This window comes from Marmota marmota, unplaced genomic scaffold (assembly GCF_001458135.2).
Source record: "Marmota marmota marmota unplaced genomic scaffold, marMar, whole genome shotgun sequence".
Classification (NCBI taxonomy): domain Eukaryota; kingdom Metazoa; phylum Chordata; class Mammalia; order Rodentia; family Sciuridae; genus Marmota; species Marmota marmota.
The window spans coordinates 290,551-303,177 of NW_026000141.1; the positions used below are offsets into that span (position 1 = coordinate 290,551).

At 37.3% G+C, this 12,627-nt stretch overlaps 1 protein-coding gene, 1 pseudogene and 1 gene segment (V, D, J or C); 2 read left to right on the top strand and 1 right to left on the bottom strand.

Moving 5' to 3' along the window:
• Nucleotides 1-12,627, top strand: part of LOC107159025 (immunoglobulin lambda-1 light chain-like) — a 738,922-nt gene that overhangs the window by 256,980 nt on the left and 469,315 nt on the right. Inside the window, exon 3 of one of the 39 annotated variants that reach the window (XM_048785806.1) lies at nt 7,147-7,154. The exons of the other annotated variants lie outside the window; for them this stretch is intronic. Coding sequence (XP_048641763.1) covers nt 7,147-7,154 — 8 coding nt within the window. The remainder of the gene's footprint in view (nt 1-7,146; nt 7,155-12,627) is intronic. 39 annotated transcript variants of the gene reach the window in all.
• The window catches only part of LOC107159024, a 587,419-nt gene that overhangs the window by 111,104 nt on the left and 463,688 nt on the right, over nt 1-12,627 (top strand).
• On the bottom strand, nt 2,523-3,638 carry LOC107159016 (annotated as a pseudogene).

Genomic DNA, 12,627 nt, shown 5'->3' on the forward strand with positions numbered 1-12,627 from the left:
GAGAAAAATTTTTCCCTAATATGACTAAGAAATTATGTCAATTTTGCCCACCACTACAATATTTCAGTTCTTTATTACAAACATTTGTTATCATTACTATTCTGCTTTCATTTCATCAAATTTAAAACTATGTTGACTTGTGGGAAGCAAAATAATCAGATACACAAATTAAGTACAAATATCTTAATTTTCAGAAGGTTTGACTTTTTCTATTTTGAGTACCATAAAAAAATAAAATATAAGTATCTTGAAAACATTTCTAAGAAATAAATATGAGAAGATCCATTTGGTATCATACTAGGCTATCAGTTTTCTCAAAGTATTTTGATTATATTATGATTCATTTTGTGATCATTTGTATTACCAAAACTGTCACAGAAAATGAAACTTGAAAATTAAAATTGCAACCCCCAAAAATAACCATATTTCTGTTTTATTTATTTATTATATTTTGTCCATTTTATTTATTTATTATATTTTGTCCATATGACCTAAACATTTTTCATTTTCCATATGAGAGAACCCACAAGGCAAATATGACCTAAACATTTTTCATGTGTATAATTTTATCATTTTAATTTTAAAATTTAAAATTTATAATTTTATCATTCTTCATTGTTATTAAAGATTCACTTCATAGGTATGCAAGTTTTTGTTTTAAATCTGAAAATAGGCCTGGTGGCATGAGCCTATAATCTGGGAGGCTGACACAGAAGGATCCCAAATTTGAGGTCAGCCTAAGCAATTGAGCTGAGATACTTTCTCAAAATCAAAAAATAAAAAGGACTGGGGATATAGTTCAGTGGTAAAGCATGCCTGGGTTCAATCCCAGTACCCTCCCAAAAGATTTTTTCTGAAAATATTGTATGATATTTTAAAAAATCTACATAATTGATGTTTCAAAATAAAAATATTTTTATTGATTTTTTTAAAAATATAAATGACAGTGGAATACATTGCAATTCTTTGTACATGTATAAAGCATGATTTTTCATATCTCTGGTTCTATATATATTATGTTGACAGCAATTCGTGTCTTCATACATGTACTTTGGATAATGATGTCTATCACATTCCACCATCCTTGCTAATCCCTTACCCTTCCCTTTGCCTCCCACCCCTCTGCCCTGGAAGCTAAGCAGGGTCGAGCCTGGTTAGTATTTGAATGGGAGAACAAAGGAAAAATATTGTTTGTTTTTTGCCATGGAAAATTTTGCACAATTTTAAGATAAATATACTTGGTATCAGATAGTTGGACCTGTCTTCAGAAGTGTCTTATAATAATATCAGCACATTTAAATAACTGATAATGCATTTTAAGATAACTCTATTAAATTATACTTTTAACAAGAAAACTTTAGTAATTAACACCCAATTTCTAGAAAATTAAAAATAAAAGTTTCAGTGAAACTAGCTGACATTAAAATACTCCTTTGTAAAAGTTAAATCCTACATGTCTGAGAAATAAAATTTGTTTTTATCTACTAAGCATTTATCTTCATAAAAAGAATATTTTATTTCTTAGCTAATAGTATAATTCACTTGTACAAATGTTACTTTAAAAAGATAATTGATTTTTTTTGAAAAATGTAGTGAGTTTTTTTTTCTCTTCTTATCTAGGAATTATAAAATGTCTATTCACTATGAATTTTAAAAAATACAGTATATAAACAACGTTGGAAACAGAAGGCACAAAATCTCTGACACCCCAGGGTTGCATGAAAGACATTTAATATAAAGAGGTCCTTTATATCATGTCACAGCACAACTTGTAAGATTTTCTTGGTAATATTCATGCAATTATGCATAAACAATATGGTTGTGATTTAGCAAAATCTGACGAGATTGCAAGCAAGGAAAAAAAAAAACAATCAAACAAACTGGTATTACTGGCAGGAAGAAAAGCTATTTAAGTCCTTTCTCCTTTCCCTTTAAAGCCTGACAACAACTGTGACTTCTTCCATATGAGAGGATGGAGATCTAAAGTTGAAAACTAGTACAACAATTTATTGTATGAATTTACTATCAATTATTGTCAGTTCCTTCATTTCACACAAGGGTTAACCCTTGTTTAGTGACATAAATTTACAGTGTTTTTTCCCATGCAAATATAAAATGTCTATAGAAGTCCAATGAAAGCAATTGTATGCAAAACTGTAACATCTTATTTCTCAACCATTTGAACACATTAATTTATATATGTACAAAGTCTGTTTAAATGGAAATAAAAGCACTCTCTTGATTTAAATTATAGATATCATTATAAAAACTTTCTCTTTGTGGGAAGCTCTTTCAATTTCCAACCTCAAGTAACAGCTCTGGTTTCTGCAATGTATCTCAAAGTAGAGGGGAGAGGTATAAGAAGGAAGAATGTGTATAATCCCACACTATAAACATTGAGGACTGCTGGCTCTTCTCAGAGGTCTGGGCACTGAGTCATCCAATCTCTGACATCCTCTAAGAGTTCACTCCAAGTTTATGATCCAGCACTGTGTTCTACTCTGCCATAAGAGATAGTTCATTTAATAGTCATTGATTGGAGCTAACTCTGGCATGAGGTTCACAGATATATTTGCCTACAACCTATCAACCAGTACTTTTGGCAAGTATAATAAATTGTTCAACCCATCGATGTACTGATGCTCTTTAGAATACCTTAGTAATTTATACCATCCTAAAACCAGGACTTCCCCTTGAGGGTGATGAGGAATAGATGTGTATTTTCCTAGGTCTCCCTCTGGTCTGGTTACATTATATCCAGCATAATGATCTCGGTTCCAAAGGTCATCATCTTCTCTTCACCGTCCCCAGAAGGCATTAGGAAAACCACTGATCTTTCTAAAATCTTCCACTGGCAGTCCACTTACTCCACCAAAAATACCTCTTTATATATGGCAAAATATACATGTATTTTATCCAGCTTTACTGCAAAGTGACAAGGCATTTCTCCACATCCATAATGATTTCCCTCATTTTCAGGTAGTTGAGCCACATCATGGAAGACAGTGCAGTCCCAGATTTTGTCTTTCATGGATTCCTTGAAGCCTACGTAGAAGAGCACAGCATGTTTAAAAGACTGTGTGCTAGTCTGTTCAATAACATAAAAGGCAAATTCCAGCCACTGCTTCTGCAGCATTGGAAACAAATGTAAGCAAAAACCAGAAGCTGTTCATGGTGGTTGCGGAAAGGAATGAGAACTGCCACCTTCCATCTGTGACAGTCCTTTGGCCTCCAGTGATCTCCTGGTTTAATATCCATATCCTTAGAGAAGAGCTGATGACCTTCATCAAAAATGACCTTGCTTATGTTGGCACTGAGGAATACCAGCTTGTAAGGCACGCTTTCTGGGCAGGGAAGAAATGGTGAATATGTCAAATCTTCCAGCAGATATATTGTTGTTTGAACAAGATAGTCATTTGAATTATTGCCTTCAGGATAGTCTGTGTCATTGAGGGTCATGTTTTTGTGTACAGTCTGATCACATGTCCTATTGTTTTCACATTTTCTCTCAACATACACTGAGCTTGTACACTAAAGAGGTATGTGTTGGCGATGACTACTTCCACACAGTTGAAGTTGAGACAGGAACAAGAGAGGGAATTACTGGAGGCCCACCTCATCCACCTGAGCATAGACATCTTCCTCCTCCCAGCCAGAAGCTCAGGCTGTGCTCTCAAGATGGATTCTGGGCCACCATCCAGCCCCTAAACTTCCATGAATGTGCTAAGAACCATGAGAATGTGCAGGATCTGGGAAGAGGGCCCAAGCAGGACGGAGAAAAGGGGAGGAATTACACAGAATAAATGAGAGTCTGTGAGCAAGGGAGGAGAGGCTGGGAAGGACCAAGGAGAAGAGTGGAAGGAGGAGAGTTCAGGCCAGGGATGGAAAAGAAAATACTACCCTTCAAAATGTTCTTCTGTGTTCCTGACCTAAGCTACTATGGAAGCAGCTACAGGATGGGAGGAGGGACATTGTTGCACAGAAGATGAATCTACTCTTGTGACTTTGTTCCTTCTTTTCAAATATTTAGAAATGTCAGTTAAGACTGGTGGAAGTGAGGAGAAGAATCTGTGTTTCAAATCTAGTGTTTGAAAGTCAATTCTACTTCATCCCCACCGTAGAAGTGGTAGAGAGTCACTTTGGATTCAGTACCAGGGCTATAGAAAAGATGTTTCTCATCTTCATAAATCAGATAATTGCCAGGGTTATTCTAGGACATGGTGAAATTATACCAACTTCCCTATTTTAATACAGAAGGGAATGGGAATGAAATCTGTGGGCTACTTTACAGATAAATCCAAAGATGGGGCAGTCCCAAAACAAGGCCTGTAGCATATACTTTATTCTTTCCACTGGGGAACCAGAAAAAAATCACTGAGAAATTCACACTCCATATGCACCTGGCATCAATGGCTCTGAGCCCTGAAAACAGGTAGAGTCATCTTGTTATCTTTCACAAAAATATATGAATAATTATATCACATCTAACACAGGGGATTCCTAAAACATAAGGAATGCATAGTACCTGGGAATCTTTGTTAGAATGCAGATTTTGAATAGGGAGGTTTCAGAATTACTGTTACTTCTGGCTTGGGACCATATGCAGAGTACCAAATCTTATAGCCACTGAATCTGAACTTCTCTCTGGTTTAAATGCTCAGGAGTGTATATGTTCAAAGCCCCAGCTAATTCCAATGTGCAGTTTATCTTTTCACCCACTTCACTGCATGACCTTGTCCCAGGTTGGAGGGTTTGGTATGAAGATAAACGAAGGTATTCCTGTGGGTATAGGCTGAGTAGAATATTCTGGCTTCCTTGTCTGGGTATAATGATAACCCCAACTACATAAAATGCTATCAGACCCCATAACTCTGGAGGGAACTGACAAGTGAATGAAGAGATTATGTCAGGTCTGGGCAACAAATTGCACATGTGCTATGGTGATTGATTCCCATGACTTCTTTTTTTAAGTTTTATATTTCAGTTTTATTTATTTATTTATTTTTATTAGCTACACATGACATTACAATGATCTTGGCAATTAATACATTTAAATCAATTGGGGTATAATTTCTCATTTTTCTGATTGTACAGATTGCAGAATCACATTGGTCATACAGTCACCTATATACATATATCAATCATAATTTCTATTCTATTTTGCTGCCCTTCCTATCTCCCCTTCCCCTCCCCTCCTGTCCCATCACTTCTCTCTATCCAATCTAACGTGACACACTTTTTTTTTCTTTTTCTCCTCACAACATCATACATGTATTCTGTATAACGATGAGGGTCTCCTTCCATTTTCCGTGCAACTCCCTTTCTCCCTCCTTTTCCCTCCCAACTCTCTTCTCTATTTAGTTGTAATCTTCTTCTCATGCTCTTCCTCCCTATCCCATTTTGAGACACCCCCCTTATAACAGAGAAGACATTCGGCATTTGTTTTTTTAGGGATTGGCTAAATTCACTTAGCATAATATGCTCTAATGCCATCCATTTCCCTGCAAATGCCATGATCTTGTTCTTTTTTAGTACTGAGTAATATTGCATTGTGTATAAATGCCACATTTTTTAATCCATTCATCTATTGAAGGGTATCTAGGTTGGTTCCACAGTCTAGCTATTATGAATTGTGCCACTATAAACATTGATGCGGCTGTGTCCCTATAGTATGCTCTTTTTAGGTCTTTTGGGTATAGTCTGTGAAGGGGAATAGCTGGGTCAAATGGTGGTTCCATTCCCAGCTTTCCAAGGAATCTCCATACTGCTTTCCAAATTGGCTGCACCAATTTGCAGTCCCACCAGCAATGTATGAGTGTACCATCCCCACCCCCCTGCATCCTCACCAGCACTTATTGTTGTTTGACTTCATAATGGCTGCCATTCTTATTGGAGTGAGATGGTATCTTAGAGTAGTTTTAATTTGCATTTCTCTGATTGCTAGAGATGGTGAGCATTTTTTCATGTATTTGTTGATTGATTGTATATCCTCTTCTGAGAAGTGTCTGTTCAGGTCCTTGGCCCATTTGTTGATTGAGTTATTTGTTTTTTTGTTGTTGTTGTTTAACTTTTTGAGTTCTTTGTATACTCTAGAGATTAGAGCTCTATCTGATGTTTGAGGGGTAAAAATTTGTTCCCAGGATGTAGGCTCCCTATTCACGTCACAGATTGTTTCTCTTGCTTAGAAAAAACTTTTTAGTTTGAATACGTCCCTTTTGTTGATTCTTGGTTTTAACTCTTGTGCTATAGGTGTCTTATTAAGGAATTTGGGGCCTGCCCCCACGTGATGAAGATTAGGGCCGACTTTATCTTCTATTAGATGCAGAGTCTCTGGTTTGATTCCTAGCTCCTTGATCCATTTTGAGTTAACTTTTGTGCATGGTGAGAGAAAGGGATTCAATTTCATTTTGTTCCATATGTATTTCCAGTTCTCCCAGCACCATTTATTGAAGATGCTATCCTTTTTCCATTGCATGTTTTTAGCACTTTTGTCTAATATAAGGTAGTTGTAATTTTGTGGATTTGTCTCTGTGTCCTCTATTCTCTTCCATTGGTCTACCAGCCTGTTTTGGTGCCAGTACCATGCTGTTTTTGTTACTGTTGCTCTGTAGTATAGTTTAAAATCTGGAATCGCGATACCACCAGTTTCACTCTTCCTGCTTGGAATTACTTTAGCTATTCTGGGTCTCTTATTATTTCCAGATGAATTTCATGATTGCTTTTTCTATTTCTGCAAGGAATACCATTGGGATTTTGATGGGAATTGCATTAAATCTGTAAAGTGCTTTTGGTAATATGGCCATTTTAATAATATTAATTCTGCCTATCCATGAGCAAGGTATATCCTTCCATCTTCTAAGGTCTTCTTCTATTACTTTCTTTAGGGTTCTGCAGTTTTCATTGTATAGATCTTTCACCTCTTTTGTTAGGTTGATTCCCAGGTATTTTATTTTCTTTGAGGATATTGTGAATGGGGTACTTGTCCTCATTTCCATTTCAGAGAATTTGTCACTGATATACAGGAATGCCTTTGACTTATGGGTATTAATTTTATATCCTGCCACCTTGCTGAATTTATTTACTAGTTCTAGAAGTTTCTTGGTTGAACTTTTTGGGTCTGCTAGGTATAGGATCATGTCATCAGCAAATAGTGCTAATTTAAGTTCTTCTTGTCCTATATTTATGCCCTTAATTTCTTTTTCTGTCTAATTTCTCCGGCTAGTGTTTCAAGAACTATGTTGAATAGAAGTGGTGAGAGAGTGTATCCCTGTCTTGTTCCAGATTTTAGAGGGAATGCCTTCAATTTTTCTCCATTTAGAATGATGCTGGCCTGAGGCTTAGCGTATATAGCTTTTACCATGTTGAGGTAAGTTCTTGTTTTTCCTAATTTTTCTAGTGTTTTGAAAATAACGTCATGCTGTATTTTGTTGAATGCTTTTTCTGCATCTATCAAGATGATCATATGGTTCTTATCTTTAAGTCTATTGATGTGGTGAATAACATTTATTGATTTCCGTATATTGAACCAGCCTTGCATCCCAGGGATGAATCTCACTTGGTCATGGTGCACAATCTTTTTGATATGTTTTTGTATCCGATTTGCCAGAATTTTATTGAGGATTTTTGCATCTATATTCATTAGGGATATCGGTCTGAAGTTTTCTTTCTTTGAAGTGTCTTTATCTGGTTTTGGAATCAGGGTGCTTTTGGCCTCATAGAATGAATTTGAAAGTACTCCCTCTTTTTCTATTTCCTGAAGTATATTGGAATTAGTTCTTCTTTAAAAGTCTTATAAAACTCTGCTGTATATCCATCGGGTCCTGGGCTTTTCTTGGTTGGTAATCTTTTGATGGCTTCTTCTATTTCCTCACTTGCTATTGGTCTGTTTAGATTGTGTATATCATCCTGACTCAATCTTGGTAGATCATATGCCTTAAGAAATTTATCAATGCCTTCACTATCCTTTATTTTATTAGAGTATAGGGTTTCAAAATAATTTCTAGTTATCTTCTGTATTTCTGAAGTGTCTGTTGTGATGTTGCCTTTTTCATCCCGTAAGCTAGTAATTTCGGTTCTCTCTCTTCTTCTCTTTGTTAGCATGGCTATTCGTCTATCAATCTTATTTATTTTTTCAAAGAACCAACTTTTAGTTTTGTCAATTTTTTATTGTTTCTTTTGTTTCAATTTCATTGATTTCAGCTCCAATTTTAATTATTTCTTGCCTTCTACTATATTTACTGCTGATTTGTTCTTTTTTTTAGGGCTTAGAGATGTAGTGTGAGGTCATTTATTTGTTGGCTTTTTCTTCTTTTAAGGAATGAACTTCATGAAATGAATTTTCCTCTTAGTACTGCTTTCATAGTGTCCCAGAGATTTTGATATGTTGTGTCTGAGTTTTCATTTACCTCTAATATTTTTTAAATTTCCTCTTTGATGTCTTCTGTAACCCTTTGTTCATTCAGTAGTATATTGTTTATTCTCCATGTGATGTAGTAATTTTTCTTCCTTTTTTATCATTGATTTCCAATTTAATTCCATTATGATCAGATAAAATGCATGGTAGTATCTCTACTCCTTTGTATTTGCTAAAAATTGCCCTGTGATATAATATATCCCATGGCTTCTTTATGACTTTTTCCCTAACACACAGGATTTCTTTTCATCCAGCATGAGAGGAGAAGACTTCTGACTTTTGCATGGAGTGTGGAGCACAGATTAACTTGTCCTGTCCATCTTCAAAACTCTCTTCCTTCTTCCTTGTCAGTATGGATTCCTCTAATTTTACCTTCTAAGTTGCAATCAGACACAGATAAATCACCTGATAGCTTATTTTAGGATATGTGTGGCAATGTAGAGAGGTGTTGAAATCTTAAGTTTTGAATCTAGGAGAAGTTTTTTAGGTCATTGGGGGTGACATCCTCAAAAGATTAGTGTAGTTTATTCATTATCCAGTTAATTTCCTCTACAGTGATGTATTATAAAAATAGCAAACCAGTCCTCTGAATCCTTCTTGGCTTCCTCTCACAATGTGATCTCTGCTTCTTGCATGGGCAGCCCCAATGATGTTACCTGTCCTTTTGGGATGCAACCAGGAGGGACTCCATCACAGCCAAGCAGATGTCACTGCCATGCTCTTGAATGTTCAGAACTCTCTATAAAGTACCTAGCTCTGGTGATTTGTTATAGCAATAAAAAGAGACTAGTCCAATAGATTATACTATACTGTACTCTGTCCTCTGAATTCTCAAACATTCTTTGGCTGCGGTAAAGTCAGAGTCCTTCCAGTAAAATTAATGATGTTAGATGATGATGTTAGAGAATTTCCATTTAAGACACAATTATTAACATTCTAATTGACATTAATTAAAACTGACTTTAAATCTAAAGTATATATAATCATCATGAAACCTGAAACATCTATAATATCTTAAAAGATAAGCAGCACTCTAATAGGAAGGAACATATCCAAAAGACTTGCATAGCAAAATGGAAATGCTTTACAAATGAGGATGCTGGAAGGCAATGCCAAAAGCCAGTTTATTCATTAGCAGGTCGATTCTTTGACTCTAGACTTAATTTGAAACCCCATGAGCATTGTTGAACACAGTGGTATGCTGAGAGGGTGATATCCCATAGGTTCACAGAGAGAGGCATGAAAGTTCTGTGTCTGGGACCTCCATCTTCCATTCCAGACCACACCTTATGTGTATCCTCTATAATCATCTTTGGAAGCATAGTGTTTTCCTGAGCTCTCTGGGTGATTTATAATAAATTATTGAGCTGAAAGAGAAATCTCAAATTTGAAGTCAGTCTGTCAGTTCTGCAGGTGAACCTGGGCACCTCATACTCTGTCTGGTGTCTAAAGATAAGGGAAGCCTATGGAAGAAAGACTTTTTTCAGATCCAAGCGTAGCACTAGGTGTTTAGTGTCAGAATTGTATTGTGGCCTAACCAGTTGTCTTACCCATATGACCATGAAGCTGAGTATGAGATTTTTTAACTGAGAAGTCTGATTCTTGAAATTTTGTAATATAAGGAGAATATGAATCTAGAAGAAACACACTCACAGAGAAACATAATCACATGTGCTAGAATACATCTTTCTCATCTATAGATTTTCCTAAGCAAGTGACTAATGCAGAACTTGCATGAGTTTTCTTGCTCTTGAGGATCAGATAATGGTTATGCCTATTTGGGCAGGTCTTCTATTCTCTTGTTAATGTTTTCAAACATGATGAGAAACAATTGTCAGTCAATGGAATCAGAAAGTAAGAGGAGAGAGAATCTCTGCCATAAGGCATGAGTTTTCCTGTAGGATTGGCCTATCACATTTATTCTGAAGAATGCATCTCTCATACCTGTTGGCAGTTGCTGTGGAGTGGATGGAGGTTCAACCTTAAAGAGGGGATCTTATTCATATCCCATGGTACCCATTATAGTAGTTTGCTCTGTAGTAATTAACTCACCACCATATGAAAAATTATACAGCTATTATGGGAATAGCAAAATGAGTCCATTTATCTATCCTTTCCTTCAGGTTCTCTTTCCATCCTTACAGTCTGGCCTAAAAATCACCAGGAAAGCCTGATCCTGCCAGTACTAAATCTACTCTGGTCCACACTTTGAAACCTGGCTGTCTGTCTGAATGACAATGTTCCCTGAGTTGGAGCCAGATGTTCAGGAATCACTGAGGCCTGGGGTCATCTTCATAGATGACAAGCATAGGGGAATGATCTGGCTTCTGCTAGTACAAATGCTCAACATATTCATTGGCAAATCATCTCCAGAGCAGATATTTATGTCAGTCATGCTGAAGATGCCTCAGAGCTCTGTGTCCTCAGACTCATGCACAGCTTTTTTCCCCCAAGACTTTTTTTCCTTTCAGGTCTTTTGATACTATGAGTGTTTGGTGATTATGAACATTTACTCCTTCCCCAGAGCTTCTCATTATAGGATAGTGGGGAACATTCTTACTAGCTCTGGGTGTAGAAGAGTTTGAGAAGAAATGATAGAGGTCCAGCTTCCTCTAGCTGCTTCTTTGGCCAGAAAAAACACCTTGGTCTCCAAGACCATGATCCCAGTTACCTTTAAGGGAATTACAAGTGATCATTGTCCCATCCCTCCTGGGACACAGTTGTGGTGTGTCCTGGGCCTAGTTCAGCAGGGCTTTTGACTTTCCAAGAGCCTCAGCATGGACTGAACTGCCTCCCCTCTAAGACCATTAATGATGCTTGACTCAGTAGAAAGTAGATGATGGATCTTAACATCTTCATCCATCTCTCTGGTCACCCAGATGCACTTCTGTCCCATCATTGTCACTTCTTTATAATATGACAGTGTGTCATTAGGATTTTTGTGAAATTGATTAAAATATGACTTTTCTGGTAAACAATCACAAGCTTCTGTGGATTCACCACATCTTCTAGTATACTTCACAAGTGATGATTGCTCCCTCCTTGAGCAACTGGGATTTTGTATGGAATCAAGTCCTTCAGGAGCTGCCCAGGCTGACACCTGGGATCAGATTCCTTCAGCCTATTTCTCAGGTGAGTTCCTCATGAGCCTTAGTACCTACCTATGCCCTCAGCACTATGACACTGACACTGTGTGAATCTGACTCTCAGAACTTGGTCACTGCCGACCATGCATAGAATGGATTGCCCTGACTTCCATTCTAAACACTGTTCTCTAGACACCTTTTGACCCTAGGGCTGGCCTTCCTCTTGGGATCCCCATGAGTAAACTCTGCCTCCCTTTCTCTGCTCTTTGCTGCAGTTTTGCTTCTTCCTGCTGGTGGAGGAGACTCAGAGCTTGATCTCCCTCTCAAAAGTGACTATAATGTAACAAGTTCTACTGTAGAGCCATACTTACACTGCAGAGGGCATAATCACATTGTGACCATGGCAATAGTGGGAACAACCACTTACTGAATGAAAACTAATGCTCAAATTAACCTCAAACAATATTATTCTCTTGAAATATTATCACATTTTAAATTTGGGGTTCAGTTCTTATGAAATTTAGACTCTTTATGATCATTACCCTGAATAAGTGAATATTATTTATTTCTCCTTGTTCAAATTGGTGTGTGAATCCTATTTTGCACTCAATTGTTGAGGTACCACCAGTAATGAGGATGCATGTTGTTGATACCTACTGGTTTACAACAGACTTTTAGATACTTAGGAGATTCTGGTAGGTGGAGTGAGGCGTGTAAAGCAGGAGGCATCCAAGACGATTTCAAAGGTTCTCCTCTGAGGTTTGTTTGTTCTGGGGTCCTGATAGCAGGTCTTGATGGACTGATTTATGACATAAAAGATGATCCTTGAGCATTCAGGACATACTGCTGGCATCTATCTGACTGTGGGCAAAGCTGGCAACCTCTGGGGCTATCTCCTATGGTGTCCCCATGGCTGGTCTATAGCCAGGTGGGAAGAGAAGCTTCTGGCCATGTCTCTGGGCCAGTTATGCAGCACAGAGAGGAACCTGCCTGTACAGAGGAGAGACCTTGGTGAAGTGGTCAGTGGGATAGGAAACCATGAAGGTGAGGGAGTTGGCAAGGGTAGTGGGAAAGAAGGGGCCCTGCATCAGGAGGGAGAAGGCTGGGGATACTGCAGAACAAGAACTG